General features: G+C 34.6%; 1 protein-coding gene across 1 annotated transcript; it reads right to left on the minus strand.

The window, feature by feature from the left end:
* Positions 1-1,205: 1,205 nt before the first annotated feature.
* LOC145241293 (mitochondrial import inner membrane translocase subunit Tim16-like) lies at positions 1,206-22,244 on the minus strand. Its single transcript, XM_080104039.1, has 2 exons — positions 21,506-22,244; positions 1,206-1,316 (listed from the first exon to the last, which is right to left on the minus strand). The coding sequence occupies exon 1, from the start codon at positions 22,125-22,127 to the stop codon at positions 21,735-21,737; it is 393 nt and encodes a 130-aa protein (XP_079960165.1). The 5' UTR covers positions 22,128-22,244; the 3' UTR covers positions 1,206-1,316; positions 21,506-21,734.
* Positions 22,245-23,879: the final 1,635 nt, after the last annotated feature.

A 23,879-nucleotide genomic window follows, 5' to 3' on the forward strand; every position in this document is an offset into this window, starting at 1 on the left:
AATAGATCAGACAATTCTGAAGAACACATTCCATAAAAAGTATTTATAGAAAAAACTGAGATTAACGACATGACTTGAATAAAGATGCTGCAATAGTATTGCAGAGTTTATGTTCGTTTTGCGATATTCATAGAATGGAAGGTCACAAAATCCTTTTAAATATGCAGGAGATGAAGGATACATCACTGGAATTTCTACAAGTCTTTATAATAATGTTATGTTGGTACATACATTATCACCTTGCACCGACGTAAAATAAACAGAAAACATAGTCCACTATACCTTTGGTCGGTTGGTAGAGCACATTGTCGACACTTGAGAACCCGACGGCAACACCGTCGTCCAAAGATTGAATCGAGAAGAGCAGGTCCTCGATTTCTCTTCAGATTTCCGAATATCAACAAAAGGTCATAAAGAACTCCAAACATTTTATGATCTGTCAATCCTTTGTAATTCTGACTGGCAAATAGTGCTCCTTTTGAATCCAAGTTGAAAGCAATAAGAAGTATTTGCAAGAAATCCTGATCAAAGAAGAGTATGTGTGATCTGTGAGAGTTTTTCCGCTTTGCAGATGATCCAAGCAGCTCACTGCTCCATTGACAACAGAGGAGCATAAAATGCTGGTTTTGCTTCTGCAGCAGTAAATAACCATTATTTGGTGGCCTTTGCAATGAAATGACAAATAAAAAAAAAGTCAAAAAAAAGACCAAAAAAGCATTTCGAAGCACACCAACACTGAAAGCAACAATCTATCATACAATTAAACACAGCTAACTCCTCACAATTATTTTTTACAGAAGAAAAAAGTCTTTTTTCTTAATAGTATTGATCAAAAGAAATATTAACAGTCAATGATACAAATTGACAAAGAAAGCACCGGTACTGTTAGTACATTTAAAACTAATTAAATGAAATAGAAATTCAAAATTGATTAAATATTTTTAACCTGTTTTTTTTTTTTTATAAGGAAAACAAAAAAAAAAAAAAACAAGTTTACCAAAATGATCGGATTTGGCATTAAATAACCAGAAAAGGGTTGATACACTATAAAAGAAATCAACGAAAAACATGACATTTTCTTTTCCCCAAAATTATTGGATCCGGCATTAAATAACCTGAAAATGGTTGATCTACTGTAAAACAAATGAAAACAACAAACTTGAATAAAAAAAATAAAAAAAATAAAAAAATTGACAACACATAGATTTTTTTTTTTTTTTTTTTTAATATTTTTATTTTCTGAGTAAATCCAACTTGTAGACCATAGCTCAGCAGGACATGGAAAATCGCAATGACGAGAATGACATCAGAGTAATCTGCGGAAAAGAATAATAGTTGTCGTGAGGACTCGAATCATATAAGAATAGTAGCTACGAGAAAAGAGAAGATTCATTTTAGCCAAGAAAATGGATGATTACATTACTTAATCGTAGTTGCAAGGGAATCGTAGTAGTAGTAGTAGTAGTGGTGGTCACAAAACATTCTGTTTATGGTGTTGTGTAATTAAAAACCAAAGCAATAATAAATGTGGGGTCCTCTTTAACATACAAAAGGAACTGCTTCCGAAATATGTCCAATTCATGTAAAAGTTAATCAAAAAGAAACATTCCCTTAGCATTTCGTATCGGCAAAGACAACATCTAAAAAATGGTGGACAAAGGCTTTCCTCTTCATTCTGACAAAATTAAGCGCCTGTTCATTGGTCAAAAAGGATTTTTTTTTATCATAATCAGAGCAGAGTTTAGAATACAAGGGAGATAATCTAGTTTAGACAAAGTAAACTACTTTTTTTGTATATCTCTCACTCTACTTTGATGAGTAATCTATAATAATTTTACCTGTCATTTATAAGCTCTGGAATGATTAACAGAATTGTACCAAATTTGCATTCGAGGAAATAAGCGTGTGATAATGCACAAATGTTAGTGCTACTATCATTAATAATGGAATTCCAGTCAATCTCAACTTGCAAATATTTCATTTAATATTTTGGTAAAATTTAGATGTACATAAAATTAAGTAAGACACTTTATCAAATCTCCAATACTAACGATTACTACGATACTATCCCATTGATTACTGTACACGCAATAACCTTTATCCCCAAGTGACCTCCAGGCCTTGATAAGTGGTGAACATGTAAAAAAAAAAAAAAAAAAAAAAAAAAAAAAAAATTGATTTGTCTTTATAAATGTGTGATTCTTTCTTTTGTGTCATTAAAGTTACTTTTTTTTTTTTTTTTTTTTTTTTTTTTACGTTTCAGTGTTTTTTTTTTTTAAATGTAGTGTGCATGATTTTAATTTACCTTTAAAAAAAAAAATCCAAATTGAAAATTTTAGCTATCAAAGTATGCAGAAAACAAAGAATCGGCCAAGAACGATAACTATGAAGAGTTAGAAGATAGAGTTATCGTCCTTGCCCACGGCAAGCAAATTTGAAATGTTTAAAACTGTAAATAGTAATTTTTTCCACGAATGGTAACTAGCCTTTATAACAGAAAATTAGAATCGTATTTAACCGTATTTAATCGATTTCAACTTGAATTAACTGAAAAAGTAGCTTTGAAAATATTTGAAAATATTCCGTTTATTTTATTTTATACAGATTTGCAACTTGCTGTAGATTACTGATATTAAAATAATGACGTAGCCAAAAGAAGAAAAAAAATCTTGGTCATTCAGGAAGATCACATTTTTTCTTACTAAAACATTTTAATTATAGACAAAAATCGCTTTCAAAATTACAGTTTAAGACAAATGATGAGTTCAAAGGTGCAAGCAGTTTCTTAAAAATAAATTAAATTAATGTATAAATAATAATGGCTTATGTGCATAACATCATTCCTGGAGAAAAACGTATGAGGTTTTGAATGCCATTACTTGTTTCCAGGGAAAACAATCACCAAATTTATTTTGAGTTATTTTAAAATATTAGTTTTTAAATAATAAAAGTCTTCTGTATTAAAAGCACTGTTGATATGAAATTTAAAGTTTAACAGTTTAAAGATTAAACAATTGCAGATTATTATTATTAAATCAACAAACATTTTATTAAAATCAAATTCGATATTTCGATCCATAACAGAATCTTCATACAAGAATATAAGTTTTTTATTTTGTATTTTTTTTTTCTTTTACATACCATGTTGGTGGTAATTCCAGCCACACCTTTCTCATGTTTTGGTGAGGGTAATGTCCGGTTTAGTAAACTACTAAATAGACGTAAAACATGATACGTAAAAGAAAAACAAAAAATTAACTCATATTCCTTGATGATGATTCTGTTGTGGATCAAAATATCGAATTTGATTTTAAAAAAATGTTTGTTTATTGAAAAAAAAAAAAAAAAAATTCTGCACTTGTTTGCTCTTTAAACCGTTAAACTTTAAATTATTTTTTTTTTTTTATGTTTGATTTCCAAAATTTTTTACAAAATTGACCAAAAATGCAACAAATTCAGTGATTATCTCCCCTTGTTGCAGACAGAATTCTCCCTGAAAACAATGTTGTGCAAACCATCATACTATTTTCTTTTTTTAGGATTATTTTATAAACGTTTTAGATTTAAACTCAATTTAGTATTACAAATAGGGGCAAAAATTTGGTTTGAATACAATTTTCGTCTTGAGCGATTAAAAAAAAAAAATATGGTGCCATACAATGCATAGATTTGCTTTGGAATATTCCAGGTGTGACTTGTATTAGTTTATGTTTCTTTCACATTTATGATCTTACGATGTGAGTTGGTCGATATGTAACGAGTATGTTTCTAGTGTATTACCAAGCTATACTCATCTTTAACAGGACTTTTATTTAAAAAAAAAAAAAAAAAAATGTATGCAAAAGTAAAGTAACTCCATCTTCATAAAAAAATGGATGTTTTTCTTTTTAGTGATTTTTAAACTCAATATAAGCAGCCCATATTCATCACGGTATGATTTTTATTCAGAGTACATAAAGTACCTCATAAAATTTGGTCAATTTTAGTACTTTAAGGAACACTACTCTGCATTATCTTTATTTCACTGAATGCTGAGAACTTGTTTGCTACTGTGAGCCCCCCCCCCCCATCGTTCACTTTGCAGTTTCAGGAAAGTTATCATATGGCAGTTAAGATAAAAATGACATGTAACAAGTCTTCAGACGTACCTCTCCACCGTACTGTATATCGATACTCTATGGCTGACTGAGATAGCTTCCGTACATTCATATCTGATCTACCTCTGCATTCTATGTTTAAAAAGGATGTATCCTCTATAGTATCAGATCTGACCGAATGGTTAATTGTAGGTATAGACCGATTCATACCATCCAAAAAATTCCAACAAAAACTTAACAGTCAGTGATGGTTCTCCCCAGAATGTGCTGCTGCCATCGCGCACAGAAATCACTTTTTCCATAGCTACCAACGTAATAGATATACTGAGACTAAAGCTGCTTTCAGGACTGCCAGCAACCACTTTAAAAGAGTAATAAAAAATGCAAGAGAGCTATATGCTCAGTCCGTTAAATCTAAAGTAGCTGAGCAGCGGCTTGGTTCACACCAGTTTTGGCAAATAGCAAACAGGATCCTGAACAGAAGCGTGCGTTCTATCCCAACCATCATCAATGGACCTGAGGTCATTTTGTCAGCATCAGACAAGGCCAGACTATTTGCCAAGAACTTTGCAGCTAATTCTACCCTATGCGACGAAGGCAATTTCCTCCTATAAAAGAAAACATGCTATGCAACATACAAATATCTGTGCGTGAGGTCGCCAAGCTAATCAAGAACCTTGATTCCAATAAAGCAACTGGCCCTGACGGCATTCCAGTTATAGTGCTGAAAAAGCTCCAACCAGAACTTGCCCCCATACTTACAAAACTGTTTAAGTGTTGCCTTAAGGAGAAGTGCTTTCCAACACTCTGGAAAACCTCATCAGTATGCCCTGTATTTAAGAATTCAGGTGAAAAGTCATCTCCCTCTCAGTACAGACCAATAAGTCTCCTGTGTGTCATGAGTAAGTTGTTGGAATCCATATTGAATAAAGAAGTAGTCAACCACCTCAGCAGAAACAACCTTAGTGATATGCAATATGGTTTCCGCTCCGCAAGATCTACAGCAGATGTGCTAACGGTTATATCTCATAGGATTAGTGAATCTCTTGACAAAGGATTCCTTTCTAGGACAATTGCTCGACATATTAAAGGCCTTCGATAAGGTATGGCATAACGGCCTACTTCACAAGATTTCCAGCTAAGGTATCACTGGAAATGTTTTCTCAATCATTAAATCATTTCTCTCCGATAGGTTCATAAGAGTAGTGGTTGATGGGCAGAAATCAGAGGCCCACAGTATTAATGCTGGAGTCCCCCAAGGGTCCATCCTGGGCCCAACTCTCTTCCTGATCTCCATCAATGATCTCCCAAAACACATACTTTAATCATTCGTTGACATCTATGCTGATGACACAACCATCTATGGCAACACATCAAAGGTTGTAAATGACAAAGTTCTCTCTAATTCTCTCTCCTCTGATCTTGAGCGCGTGGTACAGTGGGGGAAGAGGTGGCTGGTCACTTTTAATGCATCTAAAACCAAGCTTCTATCTTTACATCATCAACGCTCTGATCCCCATCTGGCATCAATTGAAATGGATGGCTCTTGTCTTGGGGAGGCTCCATGTTTTGACAAGCTTCTGGGTTTGACCTTTACTCTTGATCTGAAATGGAACACGTACATCAGGTCTGTTGCCAAGGACGCTGGGAAAATGGTGGGATCCTTCTACCGCTCCAGAAGATATCTCACTACTGATGCAATTCTCTATCTGTATAAAAGCCACGTACGTCCAAGGATGGAGTACTGCTACCACATCTGGGCAGGAGCTGCTAAAAACAGCCTATCCTGCCTTGACAGAGTACAAAATAGACTTCGTAGCTTAGTAGGGGATGCCCTTTTCTCTTCCCTGCAGCCTCTCTCCCACAGAAGCGACGTTGCGAGCCTGTCTGTTTTATTGTTATTTCCATGGCAAGTGCTCGTCTGAGCTCCAATCTCTCGTCCCCCTTCGTCAATCTTTCACGAGAAACACCTGTCTGGCTGAAACTACTGTCAATAATTTTCCCCACCCCTTATTTGTGCCTAAATCCAAACATAGATTCCATGAGCAGAGCTTCTTTGTCTGTTTCCCACCTGACTACAACTTGGAGGTCTTCAAGTCCAGCATAAACAAATTCCTGACAAACCGCCCCCTTTAATAAGTCACTCTATCAAATCTCCAATACTAATGATTACTGTACACGCAATAACCCTTATCCCCGAGTGGCCTCCAGGCCTTGATAAGTGGTGACCTCCATTTAAAAAAAAAATAATGTGAAAAAAAATATTTCCCATTTCAACACGGCTTATTTTACTGTCCAGCGAAGGTTTGGCGATTTCCAATCTGTTCTGCAAATCAGAAACATTCGATAGGTATGTAAGAATTTGGGGGGAACTTTTTGACAAAATTGCGAATAAAACTCGTAATTTCTCGTAATTTTAAAGTGGTTTGTTTAATTTCTTTATGGAATATACTTCCAAAATAAACTATTAAAGTTTTTTGAAAAATAATAGAAATATTATTTTTTAAAAAACAGTGTTTACAAAGTGCCTGCGCACGCTGATGCAGCCATTTTTTCTACGTAATGAAATTAATTGAATTTTACAAGTTAAATCTTTTTAAATCTTTTCAATTTAAAAATCTATCCCAATTTTTCTATTTGTTCAATTTTTAAAATATTTTCAGATGTAATGTGAAATTTTATGCTCTGTCCAATAAACCGAATATAATATTGTAGACAAACGTTTTTTTTTTTAAATTCATCCCCCATTTTGAAATGTCTATTAAAATGAAAATAATTAATTTCCTCACCTCAAATTTATATATCACAAATTGACGATAAAAGATCAATAAATAAAATAATCTAATTTAAAACAAAAAAAAAAAAGTTTTGTGCAAATTTACCTGTAAAGTCAAAAGTTTAAAACCTTTTTTTTTTTTTTAAACCATGTTGAGTTTTTTTTTTTTTAGTTGAACCTCACATTTTAAAAATATTGTCAAGTAAATATTAAGCACTTACTAGAATTTTTCTATTGCATTCAATGTTGTTTTATTTTAGATATTTAAAAAAAATTAATTCAAGAAGAAATAAAATATTTTAAATCAAAAACTCATGTATTTCTTTAAGAGAATAATAAAAAAAAAAATGGAAAATTTGTCAAAGGGTTTGTTTATAAAAGTAAACTTACTTATGAGTGAATGATCATTTTTCAAGTATGGTGACCCATATTGACTAAATTTTGTTTACAGCAAGCACATGTCAGAAATAGAAAGAGGAGATTAATTATGGCGCTTTTAGGCCACAGAAGTTCTCAACTGGAAGAAAGGGAGACAAACGTCTCCCTTTCTTCCAGTTGTGACCATCTGATATGACAATTTAAAGTCGCTGTATTTTTTAATTCTTGCTTAAAAAATTATTTTATTTAAAAAGTACATGGAATATAAAATATAAATATGGATGAATTCTTAACAATGAAGAATGGAAGTACCCATTGATTAGTATTTTTTATAGGTAAGTGATTTTTTTTTAATTTATATATATTTATTATATTCGAAGTAAGTTAAAATTCGTTGATTTTCTTGAAATCTTTTTTAAGAAAACCGATTTAACAAAAAACAAATATTGCATATTTTGCTATTAAACCTGTTATTATTTTTAAATTTGGTCTTTGCTCCTTTTATTGAAAAAAAATTAGGGTTTAAATTAGATTTTTCAAGTAGTTATAAGCTTCGAAAGATAGGAAGTCTAATTATTCAAGTTTTTATCACGCATTTTTAATGGCGATTTCTGACACTGCTAAACATTCAGGTCGATGTGAAAGGACATTGTGGAGATTTCCTGTCAAGACAATATTGCCGGGCAGCGTTACAAACCAACTTAATCTAACATTAACACTCATGTTCCAATCTACTCGACTCCCCATGAGATCATTCTTAAATGCGGCAAAAGGGAGAGTGGAACTCTGAAATGAAACAAAGATAAAATTGCCTCAGTCTAGAAGAATATATCCTTCATTGACCGAGAACAAAAAAGATAACGTAGTATCAGAACAGATACTACACTTTGCTCCTAGGTTAAAATGCTATTCATGTTGTTCAATTCTAAGTTAAATATTTTAAAAAAGATAAGCATTAGAATTTTTTTTTTTTTTTTACTTGTGAGTCACCACTTATCAAGGCCCGAAAGCCACTCAAGGATAATGGTTAATGAATGTAAGGTGGTAGTGTAGTAATCGTTAATAGTGTAAATTGGGTAGAATTTGATTATTTAAGGGGACAGCTCAACAAGAACTTGTTTACATTAAATGCTATGTTGTATTCAACTGGGATGCAAGCCAGCGGAACAGTGTTCCACAGGCAGGCAGTTCTAGGAAAGAAACTTTGTTCATAGAATCTGCATTTAGATTTAGGCACAGATAGAGTGGGGGGAATTGTATATAGTGGTTGTAGCTAGTCAAGTGTTTTATTTGTGAAAGTTTGACAAGGAGGAACCATAGATTGGAGTTCAGTTGAGCACTTGTCATGAAAATAACAATAGAGCAGGCTCGCAACGTCTCTTCTATGGGAAAGAAGTTGCAGGGAAGAGAAAAGGGCATCACCCACTAGATTTTGAAACCGGTTTGAACTTTTTCAAGGCAGGATAGGGAATGTAGAGCAACTCCTGCCCAGATGTAACAACAGCATTCCATTTTAGGGCATACCTGGCTCTTAGACAGATAGAGAATTGCATCGGCAGTGAAATATCTTCTGGAGCAATAGAGTGATCCAACCATTTTCCATCAATCTTGGTAACAGATTTGATGTATGAAAAAATTAGAATATATTCGGTTTATTGGAAATGAAAGTCAGTCCCAGAAGCTTATCAAGACAAGAACCATTCATGTCAATTGGGGCATTGTGGGGGTCAGGGTGATTGTGATGGAAAGAGAGAAGCATGGTTTTCGATGCATTAAAAAATTTTTTTTTTTTTTACATTTTCACCTCAAACAAGGCACATTGCCACTTTGGTATAGGGGGCTATCAGGGGCAACAGCTACTGGGGTACTATGTAGGGAGTTGGGCAGCAAGATGTCGGTTCACGTTGCACTTGAACTTCTGCATGTCAGTACAGTTGGGGAAGCAGGGACCTGGAAAGGAATTCCAAAGTCTAGCGTTCTGGGGAAGAAACTACTGGAGTAGAAGGCTCTCTTACATCTAGGGATCTCTACTGTGAAGGGGTGGGATTTAGCTGCTTGTCGGGTTTGTCGAGGGTGTTTACGTCGTGGGGGCACAAGTGCTTGCAGTTCGTCAGAGCATTCACTATTAAAGTACTTGTAGAACAGGCAGAAGGACGCAACATTTCGTTGATGGGCCAGAGGCTGAAGCTTAGATGACAATTAACCACCTTTTCTTTCATTGCACCATGTTCTCAAGATCAGAAAAGAGAGAATCAGAAAGATCTTGGTCATTGTCGGCCTTTGAAGTGTTGCCATAGATTGTGATGTTGTCTGCATAAATGTCTACGAATGATCTAAGAATGTGATTTGGGCAATCATTGATGAAAATGAGGAAGAGAGTGGAGTCCAGGATGGAACCTTGAGGGACGCCGACGTTAATACTATAAATTTCTGATTTCTGCCCATCAACGACTACTTTTATAAGCTAATCAGAGAGAAAAGATTTAATATTTGAGAGGATTTTTCAGCTATGGAGTAGCTGGAAATCTTGTAAAGAAGAACTTTATGCCATACTCTATCAAAAGTTTTTGATATGTCAAGAGCTATTGCTCTAGAAATGACGCCTTTGTTGAGTGATTCACTAATCTTGTGATATAACAATTGGTACATCAGCTTTAGAGCTTGCAAAACGGAAACCATATTGCATGTCGTCGATATATCATTAGATCAAAATAAGCTATTTTGGTGCCCAGCTGCATCTGTTAAGGTTTCATAAATTCTTATGTAAAACTATTTTCAATTTTACACAGGAAAACCAGGATGCTTGAACTTTGACCTTAGTGTAGGATAATTAGCAGAGAAATCAAAAACAATTTTTTTTTTCTAAAAAACAAAAATTATTTTTCTATCAACACGTGTTGTTTTAATGTGTGAAAACTACGTATTTTTAACGAGCAAAAAAAAAAAAAAATTATTTTTCTATCAACATGTGTTGTTTTAATGTGTGAAAACTACGTATTTTTAACGAGCAAAAAAAAAAAAAAAATTATTTTTCTATCAACACGTGTTGTTTTAATGTGTGAAAACTACGTATTTTTAATGAGAGCAAAAAAAACAAAAAAACAAATATTATCAAAATTTACTCTAACTACCTGAATAAATGTTTTGTGTTTTAACATATTTTAAAGTGTTTTTCAGTTCAAAAGTTAGAACAGAAAATAACATGGCTGCCATAAGTATCAAGCGTGCTAAAAATGAAAACGTGTAAGATTTTTTATCTTTAAATATGTTATCATCAATTTCACTTAGCCAAACACAAGTAAATAAAAATGGCAGCTGATTTTGTTTGGAAACAGTCACCAAGAGCCTAAGAAAGAGTATGAAAAGGGCTTAATTTAACAACAATCAGCGTGGTTTTATTAGTTGGATGTAAAAATATGTAGATAAATAGAAAATTAATTTCCTTTCGTTTGGTAACAATTATTTGTTGTACATTTGTTTGTTTTCAATTTCTTGACTGTTAACTATACTACATCATTGCCAGAATGTTGTAACCCCCCCCTTCTGATGAAATTATTCATGAAACAAAAATAATCAAAAGAATTTGGCTGTTTTGCAGAATGATTTTATTTTTAGTAAAATAATTGAATTTGTACAATGCACATTGGCTTGTATTTTTATTTTCATCTAATTAGTAGGACATCTACAAAATTAAAAAAAAAAAAATTTAATATTTAAATTTTTATAGGGTATGCACACGTCTAATACAATGTTCTAGTATATCGATCCCCGATATTGGAATCACTTGACAAAAACACACACATGCCCCGGGCCACATGCTTTTTCTATGGAAGATCTTCGTTGTGGTTCTGGTCTACAAGTGCAAAGGTAATAAATTGAAATTATCTAGCTATCATCAAATTTCTCTGACCTCTTGTTATGGCAAGGTCATGTAGAACATTGTGAACGACTGATTTATTTCACATTTCATAGAAAAGCTCGATCAGCCGTTTCGATTCATCTTTTTTAAATCACATTCCGCCTCAGAATAAGCAACGTGTCTTTAGCAGCACTTCGCCTCAGAACGTCACACTAAGAATTGCTTAATTTTGGCATTTTCAGATCTTACCAACACATTTGGAATCGTTTTTCATTCAGCCATGCAACAGAAACCTTCATTTAGCATTAAAAGCTGGCTCTTTTCTTGGATATGCAACAATATGTCTGACCAATGGCAAGGAACTTTGATTACTGTTTGTCGGATGAGCTTCCTGCTTCAGCTGGGATGCTGCAGGGAAGTGTTATTGTGGCAATGTTATTTTTGTTCTTCATCAACGACCTGCTGACATTAATGGACAGCACAATGCCTCATTTTAACTGCGACAACTTGACTGTGTTCAAAAGTTTTTATGACAATGACACAAATTTCTGTCACACCCGTGTGGAACCCTTATGCAGTATCATCATACCTGCGGTTGCTGCTAGTTTTGGCATCTGACTGTGCAAGGGACTGAGGTATGCTGTTCAACCCAGCAAAAACAGTTGCGCTATTGATTTCTAGATGCCTTTCTCCTGTCCCTATCCGTGGGATTTTTTTTTTTTTTTACATAGGCATCACCAGTTATCAAAGCCAAGAGGCCACTCGAGGATAAGGGTTAAAGTGTGTATAGTAGAAATTGGACAATATAGTAATCGTTAGTAAATGGAAATTTGTTAACTTATATGGAACGGCTAATCAAGAACTTGTTTATGTTGGACTTGAAGACAACCATATTGTAGTCAGCTGGAAAGCAGAAAAACGGAAGACAATTCCACAGGCGCGCAGTTCTAAGAAAAAAGCTTGTTCATGGAATCTACATTTTGGTTTAGGCACAGATAAAGAGTGGGGGGAATTATTAATAGTGTTTTCAGCTAAACGAGTGTTTCTTGTGAAAGTTTGGCGAGGAGGGACCATAGACTGAAGCTCAGTCAAACACTTTCCATGAAAATAACGATACATCAGAGACAAACTCACAACATCTCTTCTGTGAGATAGAGGTTGCATGGAAGAGAAAAGGACATCTCCTACGAGGCTACGAAGTCTATTTTGAACTCTATCAAGGCAGGACAAGTCCTTTCTAGCAGCTCCTGCCCAGATGTGGCAACAGTATTCCATCCTTGGAAGTACCTGGCTCTTATATAGATAGAGAATTGCATCAGCAATGAGATATCTACTGGATCGATAGAAGGATCCCATGTGGCCATGGCAACAGATTTGATGTACGAGTTCCATTTAAGATCAGGAGTAAAGGTCAAGCCCAGAAACTTGTCAAAACTTGAGGCCTCCTCAAGACCAGCACCATTCATTTCAATTGATGCCAGATGGGGATCAGAACATTGATGATGTAAAGAGAGAAGCTTAGTCAGCCACTCCTTTCCCCATTGTACCACGTGCTCAAGATCAGAGGAGAGAGAATCGGAGAGAACTTGGTTGTTTACGGTCTTAGATGTGTTACCATAAATGGTAGTGTCATCAGCATAAATATCTACAAATGGTGTAAGGATGTGATTTGGAAGATCATTAATGTAGATCAGGAAAAGAGTTGGGCCCAGGATAGACCCCTGAAGGACTCCAGCATTTATACTGTGAGCTTCTGATTTTTGTATATCAACTACTACTCTTATGAACCTATCAGAAAGAAATGATTTAATAATTGAGAAGACATTTCCAGCTATACCATAGCTGGAGATATTGTGAAGTAAACCTTTATGCCATACCCTATCAAAGGCCTTAGATATGTCAAGAGCAATTGCCCTAGAAAGGTTGCCTCCGTCGAGAGATTTGCTAATCCTATGAGATATAACTGTAAGCACATCTGCTGTAGATCTAGCAGAACAGAAACCATATTGTGTGTCACTAAGAAGGTTATTTTTGCTGAGATGGTGGATTACTTCTGTATTTAACACAGATTCCAGCAACTTACTCATGACGCACAGAAGACTTATTGGCCTGTACTGAGAGGGAGATGAGCGATCACCTGAATTCTTAAATACAGGGCATACTGATGAGATTTTCCAGCGTGATGGGAAGCAATTCTCCTTTAGACAACGTTCAAACAGTTTTGTAAGTATGGGTGCTAGTTCTGGTTTCAAGACACATTCTCGAAATGTCATATCTGGGAGTAATCTCAGATTAAACAACTAATTGTCATATGTATCCAACAGGGTTAATAGGGAGCTTTTCAAGTTTCGAGTTCATTCATCATGAATGCCATTTGCTGACTAGGCTTTACAAGGCAAGGATTAATCTATACTTGGGATATGGGTCTCTAGTGTTCGCTAGAGTTGTTAGGGTTAGGGTTAGGATAGGGTGTTCTGATCCTCTTGAGAGTCTACAGCATCGTGTCATCAGGTATACATTACATAATCTGTGCCGCGACCCTGCTCCATCTGGATCTGCTACCTACTTGTTGGAATGTGACAGTTGCATCTGTTGCTTACAGATTATTTCATGGTTTTTGCCCCATCACGATGCTTAAACTTCAACCTGTGACAATATACATTCACATTAGACCCCCTGCATAATCATACCAGTGTTTCTTCAGAGACATACCGGCGATCTCCTTTTGCACTGTATTCAGCAATCCTGAACATGCTGCCTCAGAACTATGTGAATGAACATGTATGAGGTGCCTTCAATAAGTTTCCAAACGTTTTTTGTACAGGTATTCAAAATTGTCGTAGACTCTTAAAAATTCAGTTATTGCTATACATATTAGATGACTGACCAATTTTTATGATTTCAGGTACAAATGAACAGCTACAGCAGGAATTGGAATACACCCTACTAAAGCCGGATTGTCACAGTTGGTGAATTTTAAAAATGCAATATGGACGTGAAGGCACTTTAGAAGAACAATATGTAATAAAATTCTGTTTTAAACTTGGAAAAAATGCTACAGAAACATATGGAATGCTTCAGACTGCTTTTGGACTATCTTACATGAATTGAGCATCAATTTTTGAGTGGCATAAGAGATTCAAGGAAGGCAGGGAGTCTGAGGGATGATGGGGTGTGGGAGGAGTAAGGAAATCAGAACAGCAAAGTTGATTGGCCAAATAAAGAATTTCATGGGTAAGTACTGTTGTTTGTCTATAGAGACAATAAATGCACAGTTTGATGTCAGTGTGGGAACTGTACACACAATTATTTGCGAGGAACTGAAAATGCGGAAAATTTGTTCTAAGGGTGAACCATCCTTGTCACAGACTATACAGGGTGACCCCCCCCCCAAAAAAAACGGGCCCCAACTCTAATTAGGCCCCGTTTCTTAGTGTTTTGTCCAAATGAAATGAAACTTGGATCATAACTAGTTTATTATATTCAAAACATCACATCAAAACACTAGGGTCTTTGGCCTTTTTTTTCTCCGTTGACTGTAAAATGTTCAGAAAAACAATTGAATGTCCTCTCTTTTTGGTCACCTTGTACAACCCTAACATCGACATCAAGACAGTTCCTCATCGCTCCTATAGTCCAGACTTTGCCCCCCTATGACTTTGGATTTTTCCCCTAACCTCAAGAAAAACTCTAGAAGCTGTTATAAGACAATAGAAATGAAAAAGGCTGTGATGAGGGTCATTGACACGTTCACACAAGAGGACTTTCATGGGGAATTCGAGAAGTTATTGGAATGGTACAAGTGCATTGCAGCCAGAGGAGATTACTTTAAACGAAACGAGTTTCATGTGTGTGCTATCAATAAAAATACCCATACGAAAAAAGTCTGGAAACTTATTGACGGCGCCTCGTATCACTGTCACATTTTCGGAGTTATGCCTTGTCTGACTATCGTTATATTTCTAAATTTTATGCATTCCCTCATTAGCTAGATAGCCTTTGTTTTTATGATCATGGTTTAAGAAAAAATATAGTTTTTCTTTTCAATTTTTTCAGCAGATTTTTATCAATTGGACACTAATCTAATTTATTACGGAAAAAAAAAGGGCAAAACATTAAAAATTTAAATATTTATAAAGGGTGCTCAGTTTCTAATACAAACGTTCTAGTAAATCGATCCTCCATATTGGAACCATTTGAGAACACGCACAACTCCCTTATATAAAGGAATTTTCATTTAACAATATAAAGCTGATACCTTTATTATCCAATGTATTCTGTTTTGTTTTCACTGGTCGTCAAGTTTGTTTGCGCACGCAAGCAAATATTTAATGGGTGCATGAAAACAAACATGGTGACCAATGAAAACAACACGAATACATTAAATAATAAAGGTCCTAATAAAAACTACTTGTCGGTGACACTTAAATACGATATTCATTCAAATCAGGTTCAAATACACATAAAAATACTTGTTTTTAAAAGGCAAGTTTTAGTCTTCACTAGTTTTTTTTTTTTTTTTACATTTTCCAATATAATCTCTCTTCTCTATATCTCATTCCCTATCTCAATTGGTTACATTTCCGACACGTTTCCCAGACCAGCACGATCAACATGCCTCACTTCTAGATCTCTTTCTGACAACGGTTCCCAATGACTGTACAACAAATGCCCACAGCCCACTCGGGAATGCTGATCACGCTGTGATAATGGTAGAAATCAGCCTAAATTCTCGCCCTAAAACTGAAGACCCACTTCTCAAAACAACGAGGTATTACAAAAAGGTTGATTGGGAAGCCATCAGGGAGCTCATCAGAGATACCCCATAGTAAAATATCTTTACTCTTCCAGCGGAACAGTGTGCAAATGAGACAACTGAATGGTTCAAAACTGCTATTGAAGCACATGTTCCCGCACGGAAATACTATAGCAAGCCCCACTCCCCCCAATGGTTTACTTCTGCTTGTGCAGCTGCCATTTGTCAAAGGCAGCATGCGTTCCGCAGATTCAACCAACATAAGTCCAGCTCAAATAAACAGAAGTTTATAGAAGCTAGAAATAATTGTAAGAGAGTGATAGACACAGCTAAGTCAGATTACTCTGAAACCACCAGAAAGCGCATCGAAGCACAGAAATTAGGAACCCGGGATTTTTGGAAAATCTACAACAGCGTAGTTAATAATGGACAGTCAATTATTCCCCCACTAACAAACAATCATGAGGTTGCTTGCACGGCAACTGACAAGGCTAATCTGCTTGCCAGTCGGTTTGCCTCAAACTCCACACTGAACTCGGTACACCACTCACTCCCTGATTTTCCTCTGCGAACAGACGCCACACTTGACGATTTGAAAATCACCCCTTCTCAGGTACATGCTATTATAAAAAACCTAGACACCTCAAAAGCATGTGGACCAGATCTCATCCCAGCTGTGCTATTAAAAAAATGCTCTGCCGAGGTTGCTCCAGTTCTGTCCAAACTTTACAATAAATGCCTTAACGAATCTTGTTTTCCCGACTGCTGGAAAACCGCCTCTGTGGTACCAGTCTTCAAGAATTCTGGTGAAAGAACTGACCCACTAAATTATCGCCCCATTAGCCTCCTCCCACTTTTCGCCAAAATATTTGAGTCCTTAGTTAATCAAGTCCTAGTCCAGCACCTAACAGCTGCTAAACTCCTGACTGACAAACAATATGGATTCAGGCAAGCCCGTTCAACAGCAGATATCTTAACTGTAGTTTCTGAACGTATATACCGTTCATTGGATAAAACAGGGGAGGGTAGAGCGGTGGCCCTTGATATATCTAAGGCTTTTGACAGGGTATGGCACGATGGTCTTCTAAGGAAAATTAGATCATATGGAATCACTGGAAGAATTCATAACGTAATTAAATCCTTCTTAAGTAATAGAAAAATCAAAGTTGTCCTCGACGGACGTACATCCAAACAATATGACATAAATGCGGGAGTGCCTCAGGGGTCTATCCTTGGACCTCTATTGTTCCTGATATTCATAAACGACCTCCCTGATAATATTGTTTCGGAGATGGGTATATTTGCCGATGACACCACTCTCTATAACAGATATGAGGGGAAAACAAATGAACACATATCCAAGAAAATGGCAGAAACACTAGAGGATGACCTCCAATCCGTAGTGGAATGGGGACAAAAATGGTTGGTCTCATTCAATGCTGCTAAGACTAAGCTTGTTTCCTTCAATAACTACAAGAAACCTTCTCTACCACCAATAGCAATGGCCAAGAGCACATTGCCTGAAAGTGCTTCTTTTAAACTCCTCGGCCTAACGTTTACAGGGAATATGAACTGGAATAGATACATTGAGAGCATTGCCAAGGCTGCTGCAAGAAAGGTTGGCTCCCTCTACCGTGCTAGAAAACTACTTACGCCTGCCAGTATCCTATACCTCTATAAGGCAACCATTCACCCATGTATGGAGTACTGTTGTCACATCTGGGCTGGTGCATCTGCTGCTTGTCTCTCGCTCCTGGACAGGGTTCAAAAAAGAGTCGCCAACCTGATAGGTCCTGAACTGTCATCTAGGCTTCAGCCTCTGTCCCATCAACGAGATGTTGCATCCCTCTGCCTGTTCTACAAATACTTTAATGGTGAATGCTCTGACGAACTGCAAACACTTGTACCTCCCCGACGTAACTACCCCCGACAAGCTACTAAGTCTCATCCCTTTACAGTGGAGATCCCTAGGTGCAAGAAAGCCTTTTACTCCAATAGTTTCTTCCCCAGAACTGCGGGTCTTTGGAACTCCCTTCCGGGATTCTGCTTTCCCAACTGCAATGATATGCAGAAGTTCAAGTGTAATGTTAACAAACATCTTTCTACTCTTCTCCCTTCATAATGACCCCGCTAATTAATTCCCTAATAGTAGCCCCCTGCTTCAAAGTGGCACTGTGCCTCGTTTGGGGTGAAAATTGAATAAAAAAAAAAAATAAATTAAAAAAAAAAAAAAAAAATGAAAAGAAAAACAATAACACTCAAGGTATGCATGTTTTCATCAAATGGTTCTAATATGGGGGATCGAATTAATAAAATGTATTAGGAACTGAGCAGGAGCAGCCATTGCAAATTGTTAAATGTTGAATTTTTTTTATGATTGGATACATTAGTGTCCAATCGATAATAATCCTCTGAAAAAAAAAAAAAAAAAAAAGATGAGATGTATGCATTGTACAGGTTAGGTTCACACACAAAAAAGTTAAATTTCCAATTATATAAAAACCAAAAAAACATTACGTAAACAAACAAATCACAAGGGACTTTTTTTTTTATGGTATTCACCGTCGAGTAAAAAACGGAAGTCAAAATGAAGTACGAATCTTGTTGATTTAGTAAAAAAAAACAACAGTATGTTTAGAAATCAGAATGAAGATAGCTAAGAAGGTGACGATCATTCAAATTCATAATTTTCTAACCAAAGGACGTTTTCGAAAAAAATATTCGGGTTTGTATTACTAAACAGATTCGAAAAAGTAGTCAAAAAAAAAAAAAAAAAAAAAAAAAAAAAAAAAAAGTTTAATCAAGACATTAAAAAAATGAAAATATCGAAAAAGTTTTATACATATCCGTTATGGAATGAAATTCTCCGGAAAAAAAAAAAGTCACTTAATTTCATCAAGTAGTTTTTGTTTTACAGGGAAAAAAACAATACCGAGCAAAAGGTTCGATTTTTAGGAAGAAAAGCTAGTATTAAAGATGGGGAGGGAGTGTCGGCGCTTTACATGGAGTTATCTCCCGTGGCTCCTCTAAACTCAAACAAAAATTAAGAACAAATCCAAGATATCTGCCTTCAACGCGCTCTCATAAAAACGTTTTTCCGCTGTAAAAAAAAAAAAAAAAAAAAAAATACGCAATCAAATTAAGTGAAATTTTTTTCGGAGATCTTCAGTCCAAAACGGATACGTACAATATAACCCTTTTTCGATATTTTCATTTTTTTATGTCTTGATTAAACTGTACAAGTACCAAAAAAAAAAACAAATATATAAAATAAATGTTATCAAAAGGCACGATAAGTTACTTTTCTACTTATCTGCAAAAGTTTTGTGGTTTTACTCACTTTAAAACGTAATCGATTCGAAAATCATACAGTGTTTATCGGTATATTTGGAAAAGTAAAATGGCGATGTGTTCGCTGTTGAATACGGTAAGTTTGGAGAAATGAGTTCAAACTAAATAATTATACAAAATACTGTTAGAAACCCACCGAATATATGTCCGCCTATGTCACAGTAGTGAATTTCTAACAGTATGTTGTATAATTATTTAATTTGAACTCATTTCTCCAAACTTACCGTATTCAACAGTGAGCACATCGCCATTTTTCTTTTCCGAATATACCGATAAACACCGTATGATTTTCGAACCGATTACACGTTTTAAAGTGAGTAAAATCACTAAAAACTTCCCAGATAGGTAGAAGAGTAACTTATCTTATCTTTGATAAGATTTATTTGTTATACTCGTATATTTGATTTTCGACCACTTTTTCGAATCCATGTGTATACGAACCCAATTATTCCCAAGTTTCACGTGTACAATGAAATTTTTTTATTAGGCCTTTTTTGAGGGGGGGGGTATACAGAATACGAACCGCGTTTTTTCTTATGATAATGATTTTCAAGTTAAATTCAGTTTTTATGGTATTTTGTTTAGTGAAAATACAATATAGTTTTAAAAATAACATTTCAGCACGGTACATATTCTGCATAAGTAAGTACACTACATTGGTAATTTGTGGCCCAGTAGACCAACAACAACTTTAAAAACTAATTTTAAAAACTAGGCGCGCTTACAACAATTAACAAAAAATTACAATGCTTAATATCTGGAAAACTACTTATTCAAGGAAAATTTAAATGAGATATTCGTTTTCAGCATACTCGGAAACTTCTCAATTTAAAGGAAAAAAGGGTGATAAAGCAGAGAGTGATCCGCGCTATTTTTTTTTTAAATCGTATTTCCACGTTTAATTAAAATTTTGATGCTTTTCTTTTTATTCAATTGTAAGGCTAAAGTACAGAATAGATACAAAACACCCTCCCCATGTTAAGAATGGCTTTTTAAATAACGTTATTATTTCAGCACGGATCAATAAGTGCATGAGTACCAAACTCTTCATTATCTTGAATAAATATGGCCGCCGCATTACATTACTACATGTAACATGAGGAAAAATATCTTTTCAAGCTCTTGAAAAATAATTGCCGACCCCAATTTGAAATGCGATATTCGTTTTCAGCACACCCGAAAATCCATAGTTATAGGCCACAATTACAAGTACATTTTATTTCTATTAAAACATCGTTTTTAAGTAAAATTAAATTTATAGATATAAAAAGCAAAAAATCTATTTCACTCCAATTTACGTGACTAAATTAGGAACTGATAAACTCACAAAACATGCTTCCAACTAAACAATGAGCAGGTTTATATGCTTATATAAATTTGGGGTATTTTTCAGTATAGTTAACAAAACGAAAACATGTTACCAAAGGCAAGATAAATTACGCTTCTACTTACCTGGATAATTTTTTTTCTGCGTGTCTTAACTTATTTTAAAGTGTTTATTTAGTTTGAAAAACAAGTAGTGCCTAATTCGAAACAAGAAAAAAATGGCTAACATGAGACGGTCATTTGGGGGAGTATCGATGATCGCTCAAAATCGAAAATTCAAAATCCTGGTAGAAACTCATGTTTCGTTTTGTTGTTTTACACTGCAAAAAACATTGCTATTTTTTTTTTTCAGATTAGGTTCACCTCCACAATTTTCTTTTAAAATGACCACTGATAGGTTTTCGACGATGCTGAATACGAAAATCGCATTGGAATTTTGCAGAAATAACTAGTTATCGAGATATAAAAAGTTGTATTATGCATTGTATTCTTTGGTGGCCATCTTTTATACGCGCGTGCAGTGTCCTCAGTCATATAGGAGTAGATGTGCTTATGGCGCGCTAGCACGTGCGCAAAAAGATGGTCGCCAAAGAATACAATGCATAATACAACTTTTTATAACTCGATAACTACTTATTTCTGCAAAGTTTCAATGCGATTTTCGTATTCAGCATAGTCGAAAACCTATAAAAGTTGTCATTTAAAAGAAAATTGTGGAGGTGAACCTAATCTGAAAATTTACCAAAACATTGCCTAAAATTTGAACATTTGGTTAATATTATGAAAACTTATTTTCAAAATAAAATAAAAAAAAAAAACAAAAGAAAAACAGAAAACAAAACAAACAAAAATTTAGATAGAAAGGTAAACGTAACGTGTTGAATATATTTCCGATGGAAAAAAAAAAATCAATGTTCCAAAACAAAAAATACAAGTAAAATAATTATCCAAATTAAATTTACCATTCCATAATCCTGTCCGTCCACAGCAACATTTAAAAAAAAAAATTTAACTGTACAATTTTTTTTGTGTCTAAAATATACAACTTCATTTCTTGTAGTCGTTCACACAAATTAGACCACTCTTCTTTTTTTCGCCGTATTCGAAGATGTCGAAGGAATACTTTTATCAATCATTATCTTTATGTTATTTTTTGAAAAATCAATCACAATTAAAAGTGTTCGACTCGAATCAAGATTTCGAATCTTGTGTCGGAGGAGGTGAATTATTGTCTTTAATTTGTCGTTTTAATTCCATGTCAATTCGCTCTTTAGCGCGATATACTTTGGACTGGATGTAGAACGAACCGCCCTTCTGTTTTTCGTTTACTTCGAACAAATGTTTATAATTCTTGGCGATCTCTTCGAAATTGTTTAATTCTGTGACATTGAGAATATTTTTCGCTTCGGCTAGTGACATGCCGGTCACGTTGTCGTCGGCCGCCCGACGGGCCCCATGTCGACCTCCACCCGAACGTTGCGCATTCTGTTGACTCGTCCGGATCTCCTGACGAAGGGCAGCCGTGAAAGCTCGACCCACTATCTGGGCTCCGGCCACGATGATCTGGGCTAGATACTTGGCCATTTAATTCAATCAGAAATAGCCAAGAGGAAAATATCTCGAAAAGTCTAAGTTAGACGAGGGCCATGCCCTTGACCAGAATTTCCGGTAAAACAAAACTAAGGGAGATAATCACTGGTAAATTTGAAAAAAAAAAAAAAGGGGGAGATAAGTGATGGTAAATTTTCCAAAACACGAACTTAGTGCAACAAACTGAAACGAAATCCAGTTAAGAGTTAACTATAAAAATTACAAAAGCCATTTTTTGTTGTACAAATATTTAAAAAAATTCCCATTAGACACAAATATATAATGAAACTCTAAAAATACAATAAACATATTGACTAAAGTATATATCTGCAGCCTTTAAATAAACGGACTACAATTTAACATGTGTCTAACTCTGCTCTTATGGGGAGGCAAGTTAATAGAGACTGAATCTTAATGAAAGTGAAAAATGTAAAAATAGAAAATTTCAAAATCATTTTTTGATGTTTGGGTAATCATGCAGTATAGTTAACGTTGAAAGATTGGAAATAAAAAATATACAAAAATAACTTTTACCAAATGCATTAAAAGTTAATTTTCTACCAACCGATATACATTTAATGTTCCGAAACTGTTTTCAACTTTTGTTTTGTTTTATTTCAAAATATGTTTCAGTATCTTGAAGCAGGAGAAAAAATGTAGAATGAAATTTTATCAAATCTCATTTTCAAATTCATTAAAAAATCAAATACTGTCCACCACATGTTTCATTCCGCTTCAAGATGTTTCAGCTTATTTTGAAATTGGAAAAAACTTTGAAACAGTTTCTGAATATTAAAAGTATACAGATAGGTAGAAAATTAAATTTTTTATGCGATTAGTAAAAGTTATTTTGCGTTATTTGGATTATTTAGACAATTGTCCTCATCTTGAATGTTATTTTCACGTTTCAGACGAAGGCCTAACTTTCTTCAGATGTATCTTGTCTAAGTCAGGTATGTGTAGTGAATTTCAAGTGAAACTCATTATTTTATCAAAAAAAAAAAAAAAAAAAAAATTAAAAACCAAAAATAAAAAGTATATATGTACACATATATAGTAATAAGAAATAAAATCATATACACCCGAGTTAAAATATTGTTAAAGATGCATTTTCGATTAAGTTTTAATAATCTCCTCTTCTAAAGATAAAAACGTCATAAATTCCAAAAACAAAGTCATCATCCATTGTAATCATAGGAGAAAGTTTAAATATATCCAATCCCTGGTTCCAACAGATACACTACCTCATTCCCTTCCTTATCTTAATAGTTTACATTCTATTTTCCTCAACTTTACCTAGCCTTTACTACTTTAATCTACCTATTCTATCCCTTTAAATTGCTCTAGCTTCAAATATATTTTCATAACCGTATATAACCATTTCTTCTATTTTTATTTTTCTATTCACTCAAACTGTAGAATAAATTCAAACTCTGCTTCCAATTATAACTACTAATTTATTTTTGTATGTGCATGTGTGTGTATACTTGTGTATGCATATCTATGTATGCGTGTGCATTTCTGTATCTGTATGAGTATGCACATATACTTACTTATTTTTATTTATTTTTTATATATTTTTTATTTTATTTTATTTCACTCTAATCTTTAAACAATGTTTCTGATAACCAGACCCCCACCCAACCCCCTTCGTTTAAAATCTGTTTGTTTTTCATTTGGTATGTTTTCAAGATATTTGTGTCTACTTGTGTGTGTGTGTGTCTGTGTGTCTGTGTGTCTATATTT

The sequence above is a fragment of the Euprymna scolopes genome, chromosome 20 (assembly GCF_053919585.1).
Source record: "Euprymna scolopes isolate OS-2025 chromosome 20, ASM5391958v1, whole genome shotgun sequence".
In the NCBI taxonomy this organism is placed as follows: domain Eukaryota; kingdom Metazoa; phylum Mollusca; class Cephalopoda; order Sepiida; family Sepiolidae; genus Euprymna; species Euprymna scolopes.

Excerpts from the sequence above, each read along its gene's own strand:
- LOC145241293 (XM_080104039.1), bottom strand. The coding sequence starts at position 22,127 with ATGGCCAAGTATCTAGCCCAGATCATCGTGGCCGGAGCCCAGATAGTG.